The sequence below is a fragment of the Gopherus flavomarginatus genome, chromosome 12 (assembly GCF_025201925.1).
Source record: "Gopherus flavomarginatus isolate rGopFla2 chromosome 12, rGopFla2.mat.asm, whole genome shotgun sequence".
Lineage (NCBI taxonomy): Eukaryota > Metazoa > Chordata > Testudines > Testudinidae > Gopherus > Gopherus flavomarginatus.
Genome location: NC_066628.1, coordinates 162,606 through 185,351, shown reverse-complemented (window position 1 = coordinate 185,351; position 22,746 = coordinate 162,606). Strand labels below are relative to the sequence as shown.

The 22,746-nt window shown below is 63.5% G+C and overlaps 2 protein-coding genes and 1 pseudogene across 7 annotated transcripts; all 3 read right to left on the bottom strand.

Moving 5' to 3' along the window:
- Positions 1 to 4,266: 4,266 nt before the first annotated feature.
- LOC127033077 (heme-binding protein 1-like) lies at positions 4,267 to 7,021 on the bottom strand (annotated as a pseudogene).
- A 763-nt stretch (positions 7,022 to 7,784) lies between these two features.
- ZBTB22 (zinc finger and BTB domain containing 22) lies at positions 7,785 to 15,211 on the bottom strand. 2 transcript variants are annotated; one of them, XM_050919093.1, is made up of 2 exons: positions 15,130 to 15,211; positions 7,785 to 11,546 (listed from the first exon to the last, which is right to left on the bottom strand). In XM_050919093.1, the coding sequence occupies exon 2, from the start codon at positions 11,525 to 11,527 to the stop codon at positions 10,001 to 10,003; it is 1,527 nt and encodes a 508-aa protein (XP_050775050.1). In that variant the 5' UTR covers positions 11,528 to 11,546; positions 15,130 to 15,211; the 3' UTR covers positions 7,785 to 10,000. The 2 variants fall into 2 exon arrangements, with proteins under 2 accessions (XP_050775050.1, XP_050775049.1); XM_050919092.1 differs by lacking the exon at positions 15,130 to 15,211 and adding an exon at positions 12,636 to 13,405.
- Positions 15,212 to 15,897: 686 nt separating this feature from the next.
- Positions 15,898 to 22,533, bottom strand: DAXX (death domain associated protein). 5 transcript variants are annotated; one of them, XM_050919094.1, is made up of 8 exons: positions 21,969 to 22,533; positions 20,533 to 20,861; positions 18,994 to 19,792; positions 18,187 to 18,439; positions 17,681 to 17,835; positions 16,927 to 17,545; positions 16,251 to 16,434; positions 15,898 to 16,158 (listed from the first exon to the last, which is right to left on the bottom strand). In XM_050919094.1, exons 2-8 carry the CDS (start codon positions 20,725 to 20,727, stop codon positions 16,099 to 16,101), a joined length of 2,265 nt encoding a protein of 754 aa, XP_050775051.1. In that variant the 5' UTR covers positions 20,728 to 20,861; positions 21,969 to 22,533; the 3' UTR covers positions 15,898 to 16,098. The 5 variants fall into 5 exon arrangements, with proteins under 5 accessions (XP_050775051.1, XP_050775055.1, XP_050775054.1 ...); XM_050919098.1 differs by having other exon boundaries at positions 16,251 to 16,431; XM_050919097.1 differs by having other exon boundaries at positions 20,533 to 20,857.
- Between the last annotated feature and the right edge of the window lie 213 nt (positions 22,534 to 22,746).

Below are 22,746 nucleotides of genomic sequence, written 5' to 3'. Positions count from 1 at the left end.
CTCCCTCCACAGCCCCATCTCCCTCTGCCCCGCTCCCTCCCTCCACTGCCCCATCTCCCTCTGCTCCCGCACCCAGCTCCCTCTCCCCCACCCCTCCCTCCACTGCCCCATCTCCCTCTGCCCCGCTCCCTCCCTCCACTGCCCCCATCTTCCTCTGCTCCCGCCCCCAGCTCCCTCTCTCCCACCCCCTCCCTCCACTGCCCCATCTCCCTCTGCTCCCGCACCCAGCTCCCTCTCCCCCACCCCTCCCTCCACTGCCCCATCTCCCTCTGCCCCGCTCCCTCCCTCCACTGCCCCATCTCCCTCTGCTCCCGCACCCAGCTCCCTCTCTCCCACCCCCTCCCTCCACTGCCCCATGTCCCTCTGCCCCGCTCCCTCCCTCCACTGCCCCATCTCCCTCTGCTCCCGCACCCAGCTCCCTCTCCCCCACCCCTCCCTCCACTGCCCCATCTTCCTCTGCTCCCGCACCCACCTCCTTCTCCCCCACCCCCTCCCTCTACTGCCCCATGTCCCTCTGCCCCGCTCCCTCCCTCCACTGCCCCCATCTTCCTCTGCTCCCGCCCCCAGCTCCCTCTCTCCCACCCCCTCCCTCCACTGCCCCATCTCCCTCTGCCCCGCTCCCTCCCTCCACTGCCCCATCTTCCTCTACTCCCGCACCCAGCTCCCTCTCCCCCACCCCTCCCTCCACTACCCCATCTTCCTCTGCCCCGCTCCCTCCCTCCACTGCCCCATCTCCCTCTGCCCCGCTCCCTCCCTCCACTGCCCCCATCTTCCTCTGCTCCGCCCCCAGCTCCCTCTACCCCACCCCCTCCCTCCACTGCCCCATCTCCCTCTGCCCCGCTCCCTCCCTCCACTGCCCCATCTTCCTCTGCTCCGCCCCCAACGCCTTCTCCCCCGCCCCCTCCCTCCACTGCCCCCATCTTCCTCTGCTCCGCCCCCAGCTCCCTCTCCCCCACCCCCTCCCTCCACTGCCCCATCTTCCTCTGCCCCGCCCCCCAGCTCCCTCTCCCCCGCCCCCTCCCTCCACTACCCCATCTCCCTCTGCCCCGCTCCCTCCCTCCACTGCCCCCATCTTCCTCTGCTCCGCCCCCAGCTGCCTCTCCCCCACCCCCTCCCTCTACTGACCCATCTTCCTCTGCCCCGCTCCCTCCCTCCACTGCCCCCATCTTCCTCTGCCCCGCTCCCTCTCTCCCCTGCCCCCATCTTCCTCTGCTCCGCCCCCAGCTCCCTCTCCCCCACCCCCTGCCTCCACTGCCCCATCTCCCTCTGCCCCGCTCCCTCCCTCCACTGCCCCAGCTCCCTCTGCCCCGCCCCCACCTCCCTCTCCCCCACCCCTCCCTCCACTACCCCGTCTTCCTCTGCCCCGCTCCCTCCCTCCACTGCACCATCTCCCTCTGCCCCGCTCCCTCCCTCCACTGCCCCCATCTTCCTCTGCTCCGCCCCCAGCTCCCTCTACCCCACCCCCTCCCTCCACTGCCCCATCTCCCTCTGCCCCGCTCCCTCCCTCCACTGCCCCATCTTCCTCTGCTCCGCCCCCAACGCCTTCTCCCCCGCCCCCTCCCTCCACTGCCCCCATCTTCCTCTGCTCCGCCCCCAGCTCCCTCTCCCCCACCCCCTCCCTCCACTGCCCCATCTTCCTCTGCCCCGCCCCCCAGCTCCCTCTCCCCCGCCCCCTCCCTCCACTACCCCATCTCCCTCTGCCCCGCTCCCTCCCTCCACTGCCCCCATCTTCCTCTGCTCCGCCCCCAGCTGCCTCTCCCCCACCCCCTCCCTCTACTGACCCATCTTCCTCTGCCCCGCTCCCTCCCTCCACTGCCCCCATCTTCCTCTGCCCCGCTCCCTCCCTCCCCTGCCCCCATCTTCCTCTGCTCCGCCCCCAGCTCCCTCTCCCCCACCCCCTGCCTCCACTGCCCCATCTCCCTCTGCCCCGCTCCCTCCCTCCACTGCCCCAGCTCCCTCTGCCCCGCCCCCACCTCCCTCTCCCCCACCCCTCCCTCCACTACCCCGTCTTCCTCTGCCCCGCCCCCCAGCTCCCTCTCCCCCGCCCCCTCCCTCCACTAACCCATCTCCCTCTGCCCCGCTCCCTCCCTCCACTGCCCCCATCTTCCTCTGCTCCTCCCCCAGCTCCCTCTCCCCCACCCCCTCCCTCTACTGCCCCATGTCCCTCTGCCCCGCTCCCTCCCTCCACTGCCCCCATCTTCCTCTGCTCCCGCCCCCAGCTCCATCTCCCCCACCCCTCCCTCCACTACCCCATCTTCCTTTGCCCCGCTCCCTCCCTCCACTGCCCCATCTCCCTCTGCCCCGCTCGCTCCCTCCACTGCCCCCATCTTCCTCTGCTCCGCCCCCAGCTCCCTCTACCCCACCCCCTCCCTCCACTGCCCCATCTCCCTCTGCCCCGCTCCCTCCCTCCACTGCCCCCATCTTCCTCTGCTCCGCCCCCAGCTTCCTGTCCCCCACCCCCTCCCTCCACTGCCCCATCTCCCTCTGCCCCGCTCCCTCCCTCCACTGCCCCCATCTTCCTCTGCTCTGCCCCCAGCTCCCTCTCCCCCACCCCCTCCCTCCACTGCCCCATCTCCCTCTGCCCCGCTCCCTCCCTCCACTGCCCCATCTTCCTCTGCTCCGCCCCCAACGCCTTCTCTCCCGCCCCCTCCCTCCACTGCCCCCATCTTCCTCTGCTCCGCCCCCAGCTCCCTCTCCCCCACCCCCTCCCTCCACTACCCCATCTCCCTCTGCCCCGCTCCCTCCCTCCACTGCCCCCATCTTCCTCTGCTCCGCCCCCAGCTCCCTCTCCCCCACCCCCTCCCTCCACTGCTCCATCTTCCTCTCCCCCGCCCCCTCCCTCCACTGCCCTATCTTCCTCTGCCCCACTCCCTCCCTCCACTGCCCCATCTTCCTCTGCCCCGCTTCCTCCCTCATCTGCCCCCATCTTTCTCTGCTCCGCCCCCAGCTCCCTCTCCCCCACCCCTCCCTCCACTGCCCCATCTTCCTCTGCCCTGCCCCCCGGCTCCCTCTCACCCGCCCACTCCCCTAACTACTGCCTGGACAGGTAAACCTGTCCCCCTAGTCAGCCCTTTGCCCAGCTCCTGCCTGGACAGGGAAACCTGTCCCCTAGTCACTCGATACCCCAGCTCCTGCCTGGAAAGGGAAACCTGTCCCTCTAGTCACCTCTTTTCCCAGCTGCTGCCCGAACAGGTAAACCTGTCCCCTAACCACTGCTTTCCCCCAGCTCCTGCCTGGACAGATAAATCTGTCCCCTAGTCACCTCTTTTCCCAGCTGCTGCCCGAACAGGTAAACCTGTCCCCTAATCACTGCTTTCCCCCAGCTCCTGGCCGGACAGGGAAATCTGTCCCCTAGGCACCTCTTTTCCCAGCTGGTGCCCGAACAGGTAAACCTGTCCCCTAATCACTGCTTTCCCCCAGCTCCTGGCCGGACAGGGAAATCTGTCCCCTAGTCACCTCTTTTCCCAGCTGCTGTCCGAACAGGTAAACCTGTCCCCTAATCACTGCTTTCCCCCAGCTCCTGCCCGGACAGGGAAATCTGTCTCCTAGTTGCCCCTTTCCCCCAGCTCCTGCCTGGACAGTGAAACCTCTTCCCTAGTCACCCCTTTTCCCAGCTGCTGCTCAGACAGGTAAACCTGTCCCCCTGGTCACCCGTTTCCCCCAGTTCCTGTCTGGACAGGTAAGTATTTCCCCCTAGTCACCGCTTTCGCCCAGCTCCTGCCTGGACAGGGAAACCTGTCCCCTAGTCACCCCTTTCCCTCAGCTCCTGCCCGAACAGGGAATCCTGTCCCCTAGTCACCCCTTTCCCCCAGCTCCTGCCTGGACAGGGAAACCTGTCACCTAGTCACCCCTTTCCCTCAGCTCCTGCCCGGACAGGGAAATCTGTCTCCTAGTTGCCCTTTTCCCCCTGCTCTTGCCCAGACATGCAGATCTGTCCCACTAGTCACCCCTTTCCCCCAGCTCCTGCCCGTACAGGGAAACCTGTCACCCTAGTCACCCCTTTCCCCCAGCTCCTGCCCGGACTGGTAAATCTTTCTCCTAGTCAGCGCTTTCCCCCAGCTCCTGCCCGGACAGGGAAACCTGTCCCCTAGTCACCCCTTTTCCCAACTCCTGCCTGGACAGGGAAACCTGTCCCCCTAGTCACCGCTTTCCCCCAGCTCCTGCTCGGACAGGGAAACCTTTCCCCCAGCTCCTGCCTGAACAGGTAAATCTGTCCCCTAGTCACCCCTTCTCCCAGCCCCTGCCTGGATAGGTAAACCTGTCCCCCTAGTCCCCCCTTTCCTCCAGCTCCTGCCTGGACAGGGAAACCTGTCACCTAGTCACCCCTTTCCCTCAGCTCCTGCCTGGACAGGGAAACCTGTCCCCTAGTCACCCCTTTCCCTCAGCTCCTGCCTGGACAGGGAAACCTGTCCCCTAGTCACCCCTTTCCCTCAGCTCCTGCCCGAACAGGGAATCCTGTCCCCTAGTCACCCCTTTCCCCCAGCTCCTGCCTGGACAGGTAAACCTGTCCCCCTAGTCACCCCTTTCCCTCAGCCCCTGCCCAGTCAGGTAAATCTGTCCCCGCCCCACAGAAACCATCCCTTCCCCATAGTCTGGTGTGAAAGAGAAACCTGTCTCCTAGTGCCCCCCACAACTCTAGTAACAAATAAACCTACTCCCACCCCCCAGGACCCCCTTACCCCCAGATCCTCGCATAACAGGTCAACTTGGTGTCCCCACTGACACCACTCCCAGCTCCTGGGGTAACAGACAAACCCAGCCCCCTAGGCACCCCCCAGTGTAACCCTTTAACTTGTCCCTGTGGTACAACAGGTAAACTGGGCCCCACACTGACATTCCTCCCAGCTGCAGCTTGTACCCTGTAAAACTGCTCCCTAGGGACCGCAGCTTCTGGTGTAACATCTAGGGGCATGGATGATTCTGTGCCAGCAAGATAGCGGGGGGGGGGGGTGTTGGGGGGAGAGCAGGGCAGCCCCCAACCCCTAGGGTGACGAGACAGCAAATGTGAAAAATCGGAGTTGGGGGGAGTAGGTGCCTATATAAGCCAAAGTCCCAAATATCAGGACTGTCCCTGTGAAATCGGAACTTCTGGTCACCCCACCAACCGCCCACCCCTTCGCAAAGGCCCCGGGTTTGGGGCCAATTGCCCAGCCTCCCACTCCCCACAGCTCAGCACCCCCTACTGAGTTGCTCCCTTGCAATTTTCCCTGCTGCTGCGCCCCAAGGAACACTGGCCCCTGCTCTGCCCCAGCACCCCAGGGAGGCAGCAGACAGGTCTCCCCCGACCTGTTGTAGCCGGCAGAGTAGTGCTAGGAGTGGTCAAAGTGCCGGGCGTCCCACCCTAGAGAGGCGTCAAGGGCCCAGCTGTGGGTCCCTTGATTGGCGTCCGTGAGCCACCCGCCCAAAGGAGTGAACGTAGGTGGGCAGAGCAGGGAACCACTCGATGAAAACCTGGGCCAGACACAGAGGGAGGGTGTCAGCCCCAACCAGGCATGGGTGTGTGTGTGTGTGGGGGGGGGAACGGGTCACAGCAGGGTCAGTGGGGAGCAATGTGGGGGCAGTGGGGTCACTCAGTGGGTTCGGTGGGGGGGTCACAGCAGGGTCAGTGGGCAGCAATCTGGGCAGTGGGGTCACTCGGTGCGTTTGGTGGGGGATCACTCACCACAAGCTCGGTGGGCTGTGGGGGGGGGGGGTCGCCCTGCCATGCTGCCAGCAGCAGGAAGGAGATGGCTACTCCTGCGTCTCCCCAGCAGCCTGGTCCACCCAGGTCAGAACTGGTGACGTCATCGGGATCCTCACACCTGCCGCGTTCATCTCATGTTTACTCAGAATCCACATTCCCCCCACCCCAGAACCAATCCCCAGCCCCCCTCAGCTGCAGCCAGCTCTTGGCGAGGGTAGAGACCCCTCTTTTCTTCTGTCCCTGTTCTACCAGGGCTCATTAAACATGAAGCAGCGCCAGGGATCGGGGGGGGGGGGGAAGAAGGCCCAACCCTCTATGTCCCTCCCCTTAGCCCCTGGGGACCTTGGAGGAAGTTTCTTGTTGTCATGAGGTCTCTGAGGGATGGATTATGGGCTATCTGGAGCAATGGAGTTGGGGGGCTCTTGGAGTCACTATGGGGGGGGCCTGTAGGGACCCCATGGGAGAAGGCTGTGGGGTTTGGGGGACTTGGGAGGGAGATGAGGGCTATGGGTGGAGCAGGGCTGTGGGTGCTCTAGGGGTTCTAGGAGGGGGGTTACATGTGGGGGTCAGGAGCTGTGGACTCTCTAGGGGTTGCGATCTGAGGCTGGGGGCAGAGGGGTTATGGGGGTCACCTTACCCAGCTGGTTCCGGCCCTGGATGTAGCGGAAGAGGAGCCAGAAGCTGGTGGTCTTGGCGACTGTGTATGTTGTTCACATGGGTGCTGACCCAGGCTGGGGGGGGGGGTAAAGCCAGGCCTAGTGGGGGCAGGGAACAACAGGAGCATGGTGGGGGTCAATTCCTTCCCATGCTTCCTGCTCCATCCCTCCAACCCCCTCCCTCCCAGCTTCAGGAGGACTGGCTGGCTCCAGAGGGTGGGAAATGAGACGCGGATTCTTTTCCCGCTATGGGGCACAAGCGCCAGTCCAGCCCCAGGATGGGGGAACTGGCCATCTCAGGAGGGGGTATTTTAGCAGGTTTTCCCTCCCCTCACAACTGACCCTCACCTCGTAGTCAGAGCTGTTGCAGATGAGATCAAAGGTGAAACATTCGGTGACTTCCCCGCAGAACTTAGGCGTCTCCCTGCAGAACCAGATGGGGAGTCAGGGCGGACAGCCCCCCTAGGATTGGCCCCATCACACTGGGGGTGCTGTTGCCCCCAGGGGTTTGTGCAAGGATCAATCTCCACCTCTGAGGCATTGGGGAAGGGGTTTGGGGATGTTCCCTCTACCACCCTCTGCAGTGTGGGGAGAGACCCCCACTCCTTTCTCCCCAGACCCCCCGTGTCAGGGCCAGGGCCAGGGCCAGGTGCAGGAGTGCAGCCAGGAGCAGCAGCATCATGAGGGGCACTATGGCAGAAGCTGCAGGGAGAGATTCAGGCTGGTGATGAACCCCCCTGACACCCACACCCCACGCTGCCAAGACCAGAGAGCCTGAGGCACAATCTGCCAAGCCTGTAGGTCCCTGCACCCATCAGTCCCCCCAGCCCATCAGGATCAGCTCCCAGGTGCACCCCAAATCCCAAGACACCCAGACTCTGAACCCCCCCATCACTCCCTCTCTCCATGCCCCCAGCTGCTCCATCACTCTGCAGACTCTTGCATGGAGAGTTTGGGGTATGACCTAACTCTTCTCATGCGGATGGGCACCAGGCAGAGATGGGGCTGCTTTTAGCCCCCTCCTCACCCCCCCCGCCACAGCAGGTTACATAACCCCATGCCCAGCCCCTGAATCAGGCATGCGGTTGGGGTTGTGTAACAGGGTGGGGTGTGTGTGAGATATAACCAGCAATGGGAACAGAGCGGCACCTCAAAACCCAGCCTGGTGCTAGGGGCCGCTGTGCGGTGGGAGGCCCTATTGCACCCACTGTCCCCAGCCTCGTGGGCCGGGGGTACTGCTGTGGGCGCAAATACGCAGTCTCCCCAGCCCAACACCAGAGGGCAGTGTGCTGTGAGGGATCCTGGTTGTGCCCCACCTCGCAAGCCTGGCGCTGGACAGTCCTCATGCCATTTTGGGGGGTGCTTTCCTGGAGGAGCACTGCCTGAGGGTCCCTCTGCCCATTTGGGGGGCACAGGCACACAATGAGAAGCAGGAGCCAGGCACCAAACAGACCAATAAATATTTATAGACATTAAAAAACCAACAAAGAATCAAGTTACAAAAGAACTGAAGGAGACAGGAACTGAGGGGGATGGGGAAGCCCCACTCTGAGCAGAAGCAGAAGTGCCGCAGCCAGTTCCTCGCCCCCAGGCTGCAGTGGGGAAAACAGGCACAGAGGTGGAGTGGGGCGAAGGGCTTACTCCCAAAACAGGACAGGACCCAGGGGTCCCGCCTCCCAGCCCCTCCCCTCTGCTCTAACCCACCAGTCCTCGCTCCCAGAGCTGGGGAAAGAACCCAGGAGTCCTGGCTCCCAGCCCCTCCCCTCCCACAGCCGGGGAAAGAACCCAAGAGTCCTGGCTCCCAGCCCCTCCCCTCTGCTCTAACCCACCAGCCCCCACCCCCTTCCCAGAGCCAGGGAGAGAAACCAGGAGTCCTGGCTCCCAGCCCCCCTGCTCTAACCCACCAGCCCCCATGCTCCTCCTAGCACCAGGCAGAGAACCCAGGAGTTCTAAGGCCCAATCCAGTGACTTCTCCACTAGCCCAGCATTGGGGTGGGGGGTGGGGGTGCTGTGCATTAGAGGGATCCCCATGCCCCTGTTCAGTTTGTAATGGGGGGATTACTACATCACACCCCAAACATCAGGTGCTCCTACCACTGGGGCCTGCACTTCCCACTGGAATGCCCCCCCAGTAGGGCCGGGGGTCATTCACCCCCAGCCCTTGGCAGGGAAGGGGGCGTCGTACCTATATTCAGGTTAGCTCTATGCTTAGGGAGTGGGGGGAGGGTGTTGTACCAGGGAGGAAGGGGGAGCAGTCCCTGAAGGGGGGATATGGAGGGGTGTTGTCCAGGGAGGGGAGAGATGGAGGAAAGGGAGCAGAGGATGCTGTCCTGAGGGCAGTTGGGAGGGAAGGGGGGTGCTGTCCCAGAGAGGGACTGGGGGCGGGAAAAAGGACAGAGGCGCAGGGGACCCCACCCCTACTATAGGGTGAAGGGACACTGGCCCTGCCCCCAGGAGGGGATATTCATAGATCCCCAGGCCAGGTCTCGCCTGCCCCTCGCAGAACACAGCCCAGCGACCCACCCAGCACTGCAGCAGCTCTCTCAGCCATCCCATCCTGGTCAGAAGGTGCCCCCCTTGGCAGCTGCTCCCAGCCTTATTCCCCTCCCTGGTCTCCAGCCTCCAGCTGCTGGGTCAAAGGGCCCTTGCATCACAGCTCTGTTCCCAGGTGGGGATCCAGTCACCCCTTCGCCATCTCTGCGTAAGCAACTTGAGTCTCTCTCTGCAAGGCATGTTCCCCGCAGCTTTCAGCATTCTCGGGGCTCTCCTCCAGCCCCTCTCCAACATATCCCCACCTGTGCGGGAGTGCCGGCCCCAGTCCTGGGCACTAGAGCCCAGTGACGGCTGCCCCAGGGCCAGGTACAATGTAAAATCACATCCTGCCCACAACTGCCCTGTCTGTACCTCCAAGGATCACACTAGCCCTCTGGCCATAAATTGGGGTCCAGGGGGCACTGGCCCAGGGAGGAGGGGTGAGGGTGGTCTGAGGGGAGAGTGGGGGTTGCCCCATCCTCCAGAAGGGATAGAGCAGGGGGGCTGCAGGTTCCAGCTCAGCATCAGTCATTACATGTACGAGAAAGCCAAAGTGAATCACAGACAGACAGACAGGGACAGGACAGACTCACTGACCCACAGGTCAGCCTGCTACACACAGCACAGAGGGATCACACCTCACAAACATCTCCCCCGCCCAGTCTCCTTAGCCCATCATGGGCGAGGGAGGTGCCCCCGACCCAGCAAGGGGCGGGGGGGTTAGTGTTAAGAGTCCCTCAGGGACCCAGGAGTCCAGGCCCCCCCAGGGTACACAGTTATGGACCCACAATGCCACGGCCTAGGAATCCAGCCCCCACCTGGCCCCGGAAGGGGAGGGAGGCACAGAATTCACAACCCGGGACCCCGACAGAGACTTCAGTCTGTACAATCATCACTGCGTCCTGTCTCACCCCACCCCCAGAGTGTCCTGGCTCCTCGGCTCCCCCGTCCCTGCTCCACAGCATCCTGGGAAGAGCGGGCCGCTCCAGGTGGGGAATCCAGTAACTGGTGAGTCTGTGCGTCTGGGATGGGTGTGGGGGAGGGCATGTCTGTGCCCCAGGGTCTGTCAGGGAGGAGGGGGTGTCCATGTGCAGGGCAGGGGAGGCCATCTGCCACCTGCTCCCCCACTTCACATCTTTGCCCCGCTCCCCCCGCCGAAGCCCAGTTCACTGCGCGGAGACCTCCCGGCAGCCTGGGGCTCCCGTAGCGCCGCCCAGTCGCCCTCCCCTGCCCCGCCTGCCACCACGGGCTCCTTCTTGGGTCCCCCGCCTGCCCCGGCCAGGCGGTGGCGCCGCTCGCAGTGCCCCTTGTGGCGCATGAAGCTGTCTCGCCACATGAACTTCTTGGCGCAGACGTCACACTCGTAGGGCTTGAGGCCCGTGTGTGTCTTCATGTGCTCCGTCAGGTGGTGCTTCATCTTGAACTTCTTGTTACAGACGGGGCAGTCGAAGGGGCGCAAGTTGAGGTGCATGTTGACATGCCGGTCGCGCATGCTCTTGTGGGAGAAGGCCTTGCCACAGTGACACATGAAGATCTTGTTGCCATCGCCCGAGCCGGCTGCCAGCTGCACAGCCCCGTGCTCCACGGGGGCCTGCGGGGGGAAGACCAGGATCTGGTTGCCCTGCATGTCCATGGGCATGAGGGAGCGCTGAGCAAAGCTGCCGCCGCCACCCGGCCCCTCCTCCAGCCCCTCGTAGGGCGAGGGAAAGTCCTCCGAGGACTCGCAGAAGTTGACCTGCTCCTCCAGCTTGGCCCCGGAGGGCTCGGTCAGTGTACGCACATCACTGATGCTGAGGGGGGGCTCACCGGGGGCCGGCCCCACCTCCACCGGGTCCTCATCCTCCTCGCATGTCAGCACCAAGTCCTCCTGGGACCGCTCCTTCTTGATGTACACCCACTGCTTCTGGGGCATGATGCTAGGCTGCACGTAGGCTGGGCGCCGCCCCCCGCCCCCACCACTGCCCCCATCCCCGCCGCTGTCACTCACGTCATCGTCAGTCTCCAGGATGAACTTGCTGCTGCCAGAGAAGGGCTCAGGGCAGCGGGAGGGACCCTTCTCGGCCTGGAAGATCACCTCCTCATCTGGCCCCTCCGATCCATCCCGCTCTATGCCACCTGCCACCCCTCGCAGTGCATACTTGGCAGGCCCGTGCTCCGGCCCCTCACCCGTCTCCCGGGGGCTGAAGTAGTTACTGCTGCTGGGTGACTGGTTCTCACTGGTGCGGCTGGAGTGGGCACGGAAGGAGGAGGAAGGCGAAGGGCCGGCGGTGCCCCGCCCCTCCTTGAGCAGCTCCGTGCACTTGTCCACGATGTGCCACATCTGCAGCACGCTGCCCACGGTGAGGAAGTTGACGATCTCGTCTGAGGCCATGCTCAGCTTGCCGGTATACGCGGAGCCCAGCACCATCTCAAAGGCGCTCGGGTCCATGACGTTGGGCAGCACGATGGACGTCATGTTCTTCAGCAGCACCTGGTCGTGGAAGTAGGGCGAGGAGGCGGCCAGCACGGCCCGGTGGGCCCGGAACACCTGGCCCTGCACGTGGATGGAGATGTCGCACAGCTTGCCCTCCACCCGCTGCTGGTTCAGGTTCTCCAGCAGGGCACTGGTGATCTCAGGGAAGTCCACGTGTACAATGGCACCGCACGCCGGGTCCATGGTGCCGGGGATGCACTGCCTGCGAGAGACAGAGGATTAGAGCTGTGGTGTGCTGAGAGATCCCCCATCCTTCCTCAAATGCTACGTTCCAAAGATCCCCGGGGCAGGGCGGGGGTCTTCTGTCTGTGGGCCCCCGCCCCAGATCCTGTGACCCAGACGCCCCCCACAGCACAGGGAGCAGGGCAGGCCCAGGATCTGAGGAGATTCACTGAGACATTTAACCCTTTGTGGAATGGACCATAGGGGACAATTGTGCCTCAGTCCCAACTCCCCAGGGGAGAGCGATTCCAAACACAACACCATGAACTCTGCCTCTGGGACCAACCAACTCCTGCAAATCCATACTGGCTCCTCTTGGCATCCGCCCCTCAGACAAGACCTTCCCTCAACTCCTCCACAGTACCACCACCCGCAGCTCCCCCAGCACTTGGCCGAGGTCTGTCTGGGCTGTCCAGCGGGTTTGAAAAGAACAGTGAAATACAAGTGTGTCTGGGAATGTGAGGGAGTGGGAGCCCCAGGCAAAGAGACAGGGTTTCCAGGTTGTAGGAGCAGAACCAGGGCACTCAGAGAGACTGGGGTGTGTGGGGCACCCATCACACACACACTGAGCCCCCTCCAGCCCCCCTCTTCCCCATCACAATCCACCCCACTTCCCTCAGCACTACCTCCCTTATTGCCAAACTGCAGCTTCTCCTCCACACCCTCCCCTTAGCCCCTATTATAACCCTCCAACCAAAAACCGCGATCTCCCACCCATCCCTGCTCCTACTATATAACTAACCCATGCCCAGCTCCCCTTCCCACCCATACCTCTCCTTATCCCCCCCAGCCTAACCCTACCAGCCCCTGCCCCAGCCCATGACCCCCCCACATCCCTGCAGCCCCAAACCTCAGGAAAAGGGTGAACAGTGAGGGGGCCAAATCTGCAGATGATATAAAATTACTCAAGATAGTTAAGTCCAAAGCTACTAAGGGATCTCACAAAACTGGGTGACTGGGCACCAAAATGGCAGGTGAAATTCAATGTTGATAAATGCGAAGTAATGCACGTTGGAAAACATCATCCCAACTATACATATAAAATGATAGGGTCTAAATTAGCTGTTACCTCTCAAGAGAGAGATCTTGGAGTTGTGGATAGTTCTCTGAAAACATCCACTCAACGGGCAGTGCCAGCCAAAACCAGTAAAGAATGTTGGGAACCGTTAGGAAAGGCATAGATAACCAGACAGAAAAGGTCATGTTGCCTCTCTATAAATCCATGGTGCGCATGCAGATCTGGTCGCCTCATCTCAAACAAGAGATATTGTAATTGCAAAAAGTACAAAGAAGGGCTACAAAAATGATCAGAGAGGGGGAACGGCTTCCATATGAGGAGAGAGTAAAACAACTGGGACTGTTGGAAAAAAATGCGACTAGGGGTACAGCAGAGTGCACGGGGTGGAGAAATTGAATGAGCTGGGAGTGGGCGACAGGGGATGGATCACTCGATAACTGCCCCTTTCCGTTCATTCCCTCTGGGACACCAGCACCAGCCAGAAGGCTAGATGGGTAATTGGTCGGACCTAGTGCAGTCACTCTTATGTCCTTATCATAAAGTAATCCCTGAGCCCCTGCCTGGCTCCCGAAGCCCTCAACTTATAACTGCCCCTGACACCCCCCACCGCTCAGGTCATAACCTCTCCCAACCTCCCAACTCTCAGGCACCACCTGATCACAACCTCCGACCTTGTACTTCCCTTCTGAAAACTTCACATAGCACATCTCAACCCGCACAGAGCAGCTTCCCCCCAATTCAGGGTCTGCCTCCTCCCCAACAGACCCCTCACAGCTCACTTCCCAGCCGCCCAGTGTCCCTCATGTCATGTCCACCCCCAGCCCTCCTTCCATCTCCTACCCTGCCCCTAGCCCCCTGCAACCTCAAAGGCAACTAGCCTCCCGCACAGTGCCCCAATCCCCAGGCCCTCTGCCCACAGACCCCTTGGACCCCCTCCCCCCTCATGTCACTGCCTCAAATCCCTCCACCCCTTTGTCCATAGACCCCTCAGGCCCCTCCCTCCTCATGTCACCCTCCCCCAGATCCTCTGCCCACAGGCCCCTCGGGCCCTTCCCCCCACATCACCCCGCCGATCCCCCTGCCCCTCCACCCACAGACCCCTTGGGCCCTCCCCCCTCATGTCAACCCCTCAAACCCCCCTGCCCCACCACCCAGACCCCTCGGGCCCTTCCCCCCTCATGTCATCCCCCCTGCTCCCCCCAGACCCCTCCCCCCATGTCACCCCCAGATCCCCCCGCCCATCTGTCCACAGACCCCTCGTGCCCCTCCCCCACATGTCACCCCCCCGTTCCCCCCAGACCCCTCCCCCCCCATGTCACCCCCTCAAATCCCTCCACCCCTTTGTCCATAGACCCCTCAGGCCCCTCCCTCCTCATGTCACCCTCCCCCAGATCCTCTGCCCACAGGCCCCTAAGGCCCTTCCCCCCACATCACCCCGCCCGATCCCCCTGTCCCTCCACCCACAGACCCCTTGGGCCCTCCCCCCTCATGTCAACCCCTCAAACCCCCCTGCCCCACCACCCAGACCCCTCGGGCCCTTCCCTCTTATGTCATCCCCCCCGCTCCCCCCAGACCCCTCCCCCCAGGTCACCCCCAGATCCCCCCGCCCATCTGTCCACAGACCCCTCGTGCCCCTCCCCCACATGTCCCCCCCAGATCCCCCTGCCCCTTCCCCCACAGACCCCTCGGGCCCTTCCCCCCTCATGTCACCCCCCCGTTCCCCCCAGACCCCTCCCCCCCCATGTCACCCCCTCAAATCCCTCCACCCCTTTGTCCATAGACCCCTCAGGCCCCTCCCTCCTCATGTCACCCTCCCCCAGATCCTCTGCCCACAGGCCCCTCAGGCCCTTCCCCCCACATCACCCCCCCGATCCCCCTGCCCCTCCCCCCTCATGTCACCCCATCAAATCCCCCTGCCCCTCCACCCACAGACCCCTTGGGCCCTCCCCCCTCATGTCAACCCCTCAAACCCCCCTGCCCCACCACCCAGACCCCTCGGGCCCTTCCCCCCTCATGTCATCCCCCCCGCTCCCCCCAGACCCCTCCCCCCATGTCACCCCCAGATCCTCCCGCCCATCTGTCCACAGACCCCTCGTGCCCCTCCCCCACATGTCCCCCCCCAGATCCCCCTGCCCCTTCCCCCACAGACCCCTCGGGCCCTCCCCCCTCATGTCAACCCCTCAAACCCCCCTGCCCCACCACCCAGACCCCTCGGGCCCCTCCCCCACATGTCCCCCCCAGATCCCCCTGTCCCTTCCCCCACAGACCCCTCGGGCCCTCCCCCCTCATGTCACCCCCTCAAACCCCCCTGCCCCACCACCCAGACCCCTCGGGCCCCTCCCCCACATGTCCCCCCCAGATCCCCCTGTCCCTTCCCCCACAGACCCCTCGGGCCCTTCCCCCCTCATGTCACCCCCCCCGTTTCCCCCAGACCCCTCCCCCCCCGTCACCCCCTCAAACCCCCCTGCCCCACCACCCAGACCCCTCGGGCCCCTCCCCCCTCATGTCCCCCCCAGACCCCTCGGGCCCCTCCGCGCGCGCTCACCCGCCCGCTCGCGCTCCGGGGCTCTCAGGCCGCCGCCACCATCTTGTTCCTCACCCTCCTCCCACTAGCCCCCGGCCCCGCCCCTGCCTGGCTTAAAGGGGCAAGCGCCGTCGCCCTCAGGCTGCCATGGGGGCATTATCCACCGACACCCGGCCCTCCCCTTTAACGCAGCCCAACCCACCCCGCGCGCAGAGTGTGGCGTCCACTAACTCCGTCCTCTTAAAGGGGCAGGCTCAGCCGCCGTTTCGCCAACGTCGACCGACACCGCAATTTTGCCTTTAAATGCCGGGCCTTAAAGGAATAATCGCTGCGCAGGCTCTGTTCCTTCCCGGGAGAAAGCGGCCTCCGACAGCGCCCCCTGCTCTTTAACTCCCCCCTCCATGACAGACAGGGCCGGCAGGGGGCGGGGTTAGCTGGGGGGCGGGGTTAGCTGCAGCTAACCCCGCCCCCACCGCAGTCAGCTGTGCCCCCACCCCCCACAGAGCTACCTGCCCCCCAGGCCCTTTACCCCTTAGTGCCCCCCAGCTCAGTCACGGGCCAGCCCCCCTCCCCCCAGGACCTTTACCCCTTAGCGCCCCCCCAACTCAGTCACAGCCCAGACTGTCCCCCCACAGAGCCTCCTGCTCCCTAGGCCTCTCCCCCTTAGCACCCCCGCAGCTCAGTCACAGCCCAGGCCCTCCCCCCCAGAGGCACCTGTCCCCCACCTCTCCCCCCCATGTCCCTTTACCGCCTCCACCCCCAGCTCAGTCACAGCCTAGAACCAGCAGCTGCTGAGTAACAAAAAGATTTTATTTTTGGGTGTTTTTTTTTGTTTTTTAACCATTTCTTTGTACAAAGAGGGAGGGGTAGCCTAGGAGATGTGGAGGGCTCTGCTCCACCCCCTAACCCCACCCCATAACCAGCCACAAACAAACCCTGTCACCCTCCCTGACCCCCAGAGTCTCCAGCCCCCCTGGGCAGGCAGGGGGTCTAATCCGAGTCCGACAGAACGATGATCTCCTCCGGGTCACACTGGGTCGCCACGCTGGTCTGGGGAGAGAGCAGGGCAGGGACAGATGGTCAGGCCACCTCTCACCCAAACTGGCATCCCCACTCACCCCCCACCTCAGCCAGCCCCTCACCTTGCAGGCCTTGGGCAAGAGGCGCTGGCACAGCTGGGGGCTGCCCTGGGAGCTGCTGACCAAGCTCTGGAAGGGCGAATCGGCACGGGTGGAGTCAGGGAGGGGGCTGTGGGGCAGCAAGCCATCTAGCGGCAGCTCCAAGTCCTCATCCTCTGAGCCGATGCTGTGAACCTCGAGGCAGCTGCTGGCAAGAGCGGGAGAGATGGGGTCATGGGGGAGGGGACAGCATGAGGTGGCACCTGGAGTCAGCCCATCACACCAGGGGCAGGGTTCCCCTTCTCCCGCAATGCACCCCTCCCACCAGGGCCCGCCCACCCTCCCTCTGGCAATCCAAGAGGGAAGATGGTTCCTGGACCCATGGGCCCCTTGGAACAGGCTCTACTCCCAGCCCCCTTCACCCGCTGGGGATGGCCAGACATGGAAGGGCTGGAGTGGCCACCACACCGTGACAGTAACTGCCCCACCAAGGCCCCCCATGCAAAGACACCCCTCCACCCACTGCTGTGGTTCCCAGTCAGGAATAGGACAAGAGAGGGACCCAGTGTCAGCTCTAACCCAGTATCCCCTCCTTGATGTGCAGGGTCCAGTGCCTTCTCCCTTGCTGTCTCCTCACCTGTCACAGAGCTCCCCCCACCTCACACACTGCCTGGCCTGGCGTGTCTCCCTTTGCCCCCACCTGTTGCCACAGGGCAGCTCCTGGCGTCCCCTCTTGCAGGCCGGGGGCCCAGCGCTGCCGTTGAAGCTGGTGGAGCTGATGATGCTGCCCCCGTTCTCCAAGGGCCGGGCAAAGGGGCTCCTGGGAACAGACAGCCTTCTCTTGGCAGGGGGCTGAGTCCGGAGCCCGGAGTCCCCCATGCTGCCTCCCTCCTGCTTCACCGCAAAACTAGCAGGCTCCTTCAGGGAGACCTCCCACTCAGTCCGGGAAGAGACGGTCTCAGGGGAGGCGGGGCCCAGTGGGGTGGCCTCAGAGGGCTCTGGGGATGAGGGGGCAGCCTTGGGGGTGGCTTCGGAGCCCCCTGGGATTTGAGGGGAGGGGGGTGGTGTCTCGCTGAGTTCCAGGGGCAGCGCCTCAATCTCCAGCACAAACAGCTCCTGCATTGGGCTGAATGGTGGCCCCTCCCCCTCCTTGGGGGATGGGGGCCCCTGGCCCTCTGCAAGTGCCAGGGGCTCCTCATCTTCATCCTCCTCTTCCTCTTCCTCCAGATCCTCCCCGCCTGACGAGTATGGCAGCGGCTCCAGGCCCAACTCCATGCACTGGTCCTCCTGGTCCCCTGCCGTGTCCTCACCTGCTGCTTCTGCATTTGGGAGAGTCACCACAGAATAGAACCCAGGAGTCCTGACTCCCAGCCCCCCCCCACAACCCACTGGACCCCGCTCCCCTCCCAGAGCTGGGATAGAACCCAGGAGTCCTGGCTCTGTGTGGTATGTACCTTGCATGGCTGCATCCTCTTCTTCCTCCTCCCCGCCTTCTTGGCTCTGCGGCAGCTCCTCCTCAATATCTGTGTCTGATGAGGGCTCTTCCTCCTCCGACTCATCATCCTCTTCCTCACTGACCGCAGGTGCCCCTTGGCTTGCAGCGCTCGTGCTGGGGCTCCCCTGGGGAGGATGGGGTGTTACGCCAGCTGTGTCCTCACAGGCCTGTCTACAAACTCCCTTCATTCCTCCCGACACACACACACACACACACACACACACACACACACACCCACACACCCACACACCCACACACCCACACACCCACACACCCACACACCCACCCTCTCCCATGCTGGGAGACTCGCTGGCAAGTACTGTGCAGCTCCAGGGCACAGCTCATGCCAGGCAGCCCAGGAGCTGAAGTACTCCCTTCCCCATGCAGGGGGCTGGGCAAAGCACATGGCACAGCTTGGGAGCTCTGTTCCCACCCCCACGGTGCACACAGCCATATGCACCCAACCTCACCTGCGTGTGGGGCTGCCCCTCCCCAGGGTCTGGCGCCATGGGGCAGGGTGGTGGCAGTGGCCCCTCCTGCCGGGGGGCAGCGCTGCCACGGGCTTGGGCAGCTCTCTTGCGGACACGCTCCTCCTCCTCACTCTCATCCTGCAGCTGGGCATAGCGCGAGACGACACTGTCCAGCCGCATCAGCGCCACCTCGCGGTTCTCCCGCAGCCGCCGGGCCAGTGCAGAGTCCCTCCGGGCGGGGTCAGTGTCTACACACGGGGGGGGGGGGGGCGGTCAGAGGGGCCTCGAACGGAAACACTCCCCCTCCCACCCCCAACCTGGGATAACCCCACCTGCCCTTCTCTCTAAAATGACTGGGTAGGGTCTCCTCTGCCCTTCCCAGCCCTCCCCAACCAATGCTGCCTCACCACCAAATGGTTTCACCAGGCTGGCAAAAGTTGGTATGTCCTGCCTGCCCTCTCACTAGCCCAGCACTAGTCAGTACACGCCCCACTTCCCCTTCTCACTGGGCTGGTACTAGTCGGCACCCCCCGCAAATGCTCTCACCAGGTCGGTACTGGTCATCATGCATCCCCCAACTCCCCACGCTCTTACCAGGCCAGTATGCACCCCCCTCCCCCTCAGCAGGCCAGTACTGGTCAGTATGCCCCCGCCCCATTCCCCCGCGCTCTCACCAGGCCGGTACTGGTCATTATGCATCCCCCACCTCCCCACGCTCTTACCAGGCCAGTATGCACCCCCCTCCCCCTCAGCAGGCCAGTACTGGTCAGTATGCCCCCGCCCCATTCCCCCGCGCTCTCACCAGGCCGGTACTGGTCGGTGAGGTGGCTACCGAAGTTGTAGACCAGGTCAAGGTGCCGCCGCTCCTGCAAGCGGTTGCCCACCTCGCGGAAGGCATCCAATGCCATGCTCTGCATCTGGCGCTTGGCCAGGCCCAGGCTGTGGCGGGCACTGGCCTTCTGGATCACCTTGAGGATGTCCGTGTAGTCGGGGAAGACGTCAGGCCGGTTGATGAAGCGCTCGATGCGTCGGTTGACCTCCGGGTAGCGGGTGCCCCGGTAGGGGATGCGCTGCTCGATCACCCGGCCCGTCAGGCTGCTGCACTGCTTGAGCTGGCACAGCCGCTTGAAGATGTGCATCATCTTGCGCTTGAGACGGCTCTCCTGCAGGTAGGTGGAGTCCTCGCTGTCCAGCTCAGCCAGGTCCAGCTCCCGCTCCTGCAGCCGCCGGATCTCCCCCATATAGACACGCAGCAGGTTTTCCAGGTAGCGGATTTGCCTTTTGGAGCCAGTGCCACGCTGTCCTGACGTCCCTTCCCCCTCCTCCTCGGGCGCTGCTGGCTCCGGCTGGTGGGGGGTGGCGGGGGCTGAGCTGAGTGCCAGCTTGCGGCGCTGCGTGTGGGCCTTGAGCACGGTGCACAGCTCGTTGATGTAGACATAGACTTTGCTGCGCTTGCTCTGCACACGCGTCAGGCAGCGCCCCAGCACGTTGCGAAACTCAGCTGAGGCCAGGAACTCGGCACTGGCCTTCTGGTGCCGGCTGGCCAGGAATGGGATCACCTCGGGGTGCTCCTCCGTCAACCGGCTACAGCATTCCAGGAACTGGGGCGAGAGGCATGGGGGGAAATGGTCAGACAGGTGCCAGCACTCCAGGACCAGGCGGAAGGGAGAATGGGTATCCAGCCCAGGTGGAGACAGAGCTAGGGCGGGGGGCGCACATGCTCACACAACATACAGGTTGTCACATGGACAGCAGGGCCAGTGGGGCAGAGGACCGAGGGGAGCAGAGGGCTTGAGGGGACAGGCCCCCTGTTCACAGGAGCACCTCCCCGAGCTCTTTCACTTTCAGTTCCCAGGGTCTGATAAAGAACCAAAACCAGAGCCTCCTCCCCTCAGCGGGGTCAGCCCTGGAGATCCACTCACCTCCACTCCTCCCAGATCCCACAAGCCACGGGCTGTTCACGCTTCAGACCACACAGGCCTCCCTCCCAAGCCCCTTTCACAAAGCAGGGGAGCAGGCTGGGCTCGGCTCAGACCCACAGGGCAGGATCAGCCCAGCAGACTTAGCCAGGCAGAGCAAGCCCCAAGCCTCACAGGCTAGCTGGCTGAGGGATGAGACACGGGGCCTTTCCCCTCCAGTGCGTGTCAGCTCAGATCCCGCTCCAGAGCAGGGACTGGCTGGCTCAGGGGGACAGGGAACAGGACGCAGGGTGGGGGATATGCAGAAGGGACACAGAAGTCCATGGCTGTGGGAGGGGTATATGTGGGGGTAGGGGAGAACAGGGGTACATAGCTAGGGAAGGCCATACATGGGCGATGGGGACTCTGCCAGGGGCACTCACCTCTGTAAAGAGCCGTTCATTCTCAGCCTTGAAGCTGCCACCATGCTGGGCCAGGGGATCTGGTTTCTTGGTGGGGGTCCCATTGGTCTGGGGGGAGGCAGGGGTGGGCCCTGGGGACTCCCTGGGCATAGGTGGTGGCAGCCCTTCCTCCTCATCGTCCAAGACGATGATGTTGCTCTCCACTGTGGCAGCCATGGGGGTAAGTCACTGCCTGGGTTGGGGATCAAAGCTGCAGGGAAGGCCTGAGGGAAGGGCACATCCCGGAGGGGGTAGCATACGGGGAGTAACCCCCACAGTGCAGGCAGTCTCTCAGTCCCCGGGGGCACTGCCTGCATGAGGAGATAGTACAGTGAGTGCTATCCCAGTGACCCACCTCCAGTATTCACTCTACAGCCCTAACTCCATGCCAGGCCCCGTACCCACCCCCAATGCCAATCCTACTTCCCTATATGCCCCAGCCAGTAACCAGAGCCTGCCCTATATCCCCCCACCACATACCTACTGCTTTCCTTACACGGCCCCTCACCCACCCTGGGATCCAGCATCTGCCTCAGCCCCATCCTGTACCTGCGCCTCACTCCACCCTGGTACACAGCCCCCATCCTGTAGCTATCCCATATCCAAACCTCACCCCATCCCTGGGAGCCACCCTATAGTCCCCCACCCTGCTACCCATCACATATCACTTCACACCAGACCCAGGCCTTACCTCACCTATAGCTATTGGGTGACCAGCCAGCAAGTGTGAAAATTGGGACAAGAGATGAGGGGATAATAGGAGCCCATATAAAAAAAAAATCCTCAAATATTGGGACTGTCTCTATAAAATTAGGACATCTGGTCACCCTAACAGCCATACACATCCCATACCCACCCCATATCTGTCCTCAGGCCCTGTCCCCCCCCTCAAGTCCCCCAGATTCCCATGGACCCCACCCCCCAGGTTCTCCACATCCCACATCCCACCCCACAGATCCTCCCCGCCCCTCCACCCCCAACATCCCGCCCAACAGATCCTCCACCCCCCCACATCCTCCCCGCCCCTCCACCCCACAGATCCTCCACCCCCCCATCCTCCCCGCCCCTCCACCCCCAACATCCTACCCCCAGATCCTTCCCTACCCTCCACCCCCCCGATCCCGCCCGACCCCACAGATCCTCCACCCCCCACATCCTACCCCCAGATCCTTCCCTACCCTCCACCCCCCCCGATCCCGCCCGACCCCACCCCCCAGATCCTCCACCCCCCCATCCTCCCCGCCCCTCCACCCCCAACATCCCGCCCCCAGATCGTCCCCGACCCGAACCCCCAGATCATCCACCCCCACATCCCCCGTGACCCCACCCCACAGATCTCCGCCCCCCACATCCCGACCCCAAGCGCCCCCCACAGACACCCCAGGCCCTGCCCCGCCCCCCAGCCCTCGCGCGCTCACCTGCCTCCTGGTTCCTCCTCCGAAGCCCAGCACCGGAAAAACCGATTTCTTCTCCTCCCCAGTGTGCGCAGGACCGGAAGTGGCCCTTTGTCACCACTGGGCGCCGCCATGATAGCGTACGGCGATAGGTTCCAGAGCTGCTGCCCAATCAGATCGAGGAGCTCCCCCTGGGTTTGGAGACCGGACAAGGGTGTCGCATACGCCGAACCAATGAGCGACTGAGCCAAGACGCGATCCTGTCGCCGCCGCCGCCGTCTTGTGCAGCCCTTACGTAACCGCAAACGGGCGCGGCCATTTCCCTGTACGGAAAGTGCCTTCGTCTTTCTTACGTCACGTAGTCACGTTCCGCCAATCAGAGGCCTGAGACTCGTGAGAGACTGTCCCGCCCACGGGAGAGGGGGCGGGGCTGCTCTGTTGCACGTTGAGGGAGAGGGCCGGACTGTTCCATTCCGTTACGGGGAGGAACGCGTTCTACATCCGGGCACTGTTCTGGTCCCTCAGGCGGTCGGGTAGAGACCATTTTTCCAGTTAGGGAGAGGGGCTGGATTGGACCCGATGAGCTGCCGTACAACATGGAGCGCTCCACGGCTCAAACCTTTCCTAGCACCGCCCAAGCCTGCTCAGTGCGCATGCGCAGCTAGAATAAAGCCGAGTGACAAGATGGCATCTGACAGCCCTGATTGCGCATGTGCCGCTCAGCATGTGCCGGAGAAGATGGCACACCCGCTCGGCAGCCTGCGGTGGGCACCTATCGCGCCTGCGCAGTTTGTTCCATACA

Coding starts and splice junctions, on each gene's coding strand:
- ZBTB22 (XM_050919092.1), bottom strand. CDS start 12,769: ATGACCTTTTCTGTCTGGTTATCTATGCCTTTCCTAACGGTTCCCAAC. Junction 11,547..12,635: donor CAAGATCTCTCTCTTGAGAG/GTAACAGCTAAT, acceptor TGTCTCTCGCAG/GCAGTGCATCCCCGGCACCA.
- DAXX (XM_050919094.1), bottom strand. CDS start 20,727: ATGGCTGCCACAGTGGAGAGCAACATCATCGTCTTGGACGATGAGGAG. Junction 19,793..20,532: donor ATGAACGGCTCTTTACAGAG/GTGAGTGCCCCT, acceptor CTCTCGCCCCAG/TTCCTGGAATGCTGTAGCCG. Junction 16,159..16,250: donor TCTTGCCCAAGGCCTGCAAG/GTGAGGGGCTGG, acceptor CTCTCTCCCCAG/ACCAGCGTGGCGACCCAGTG.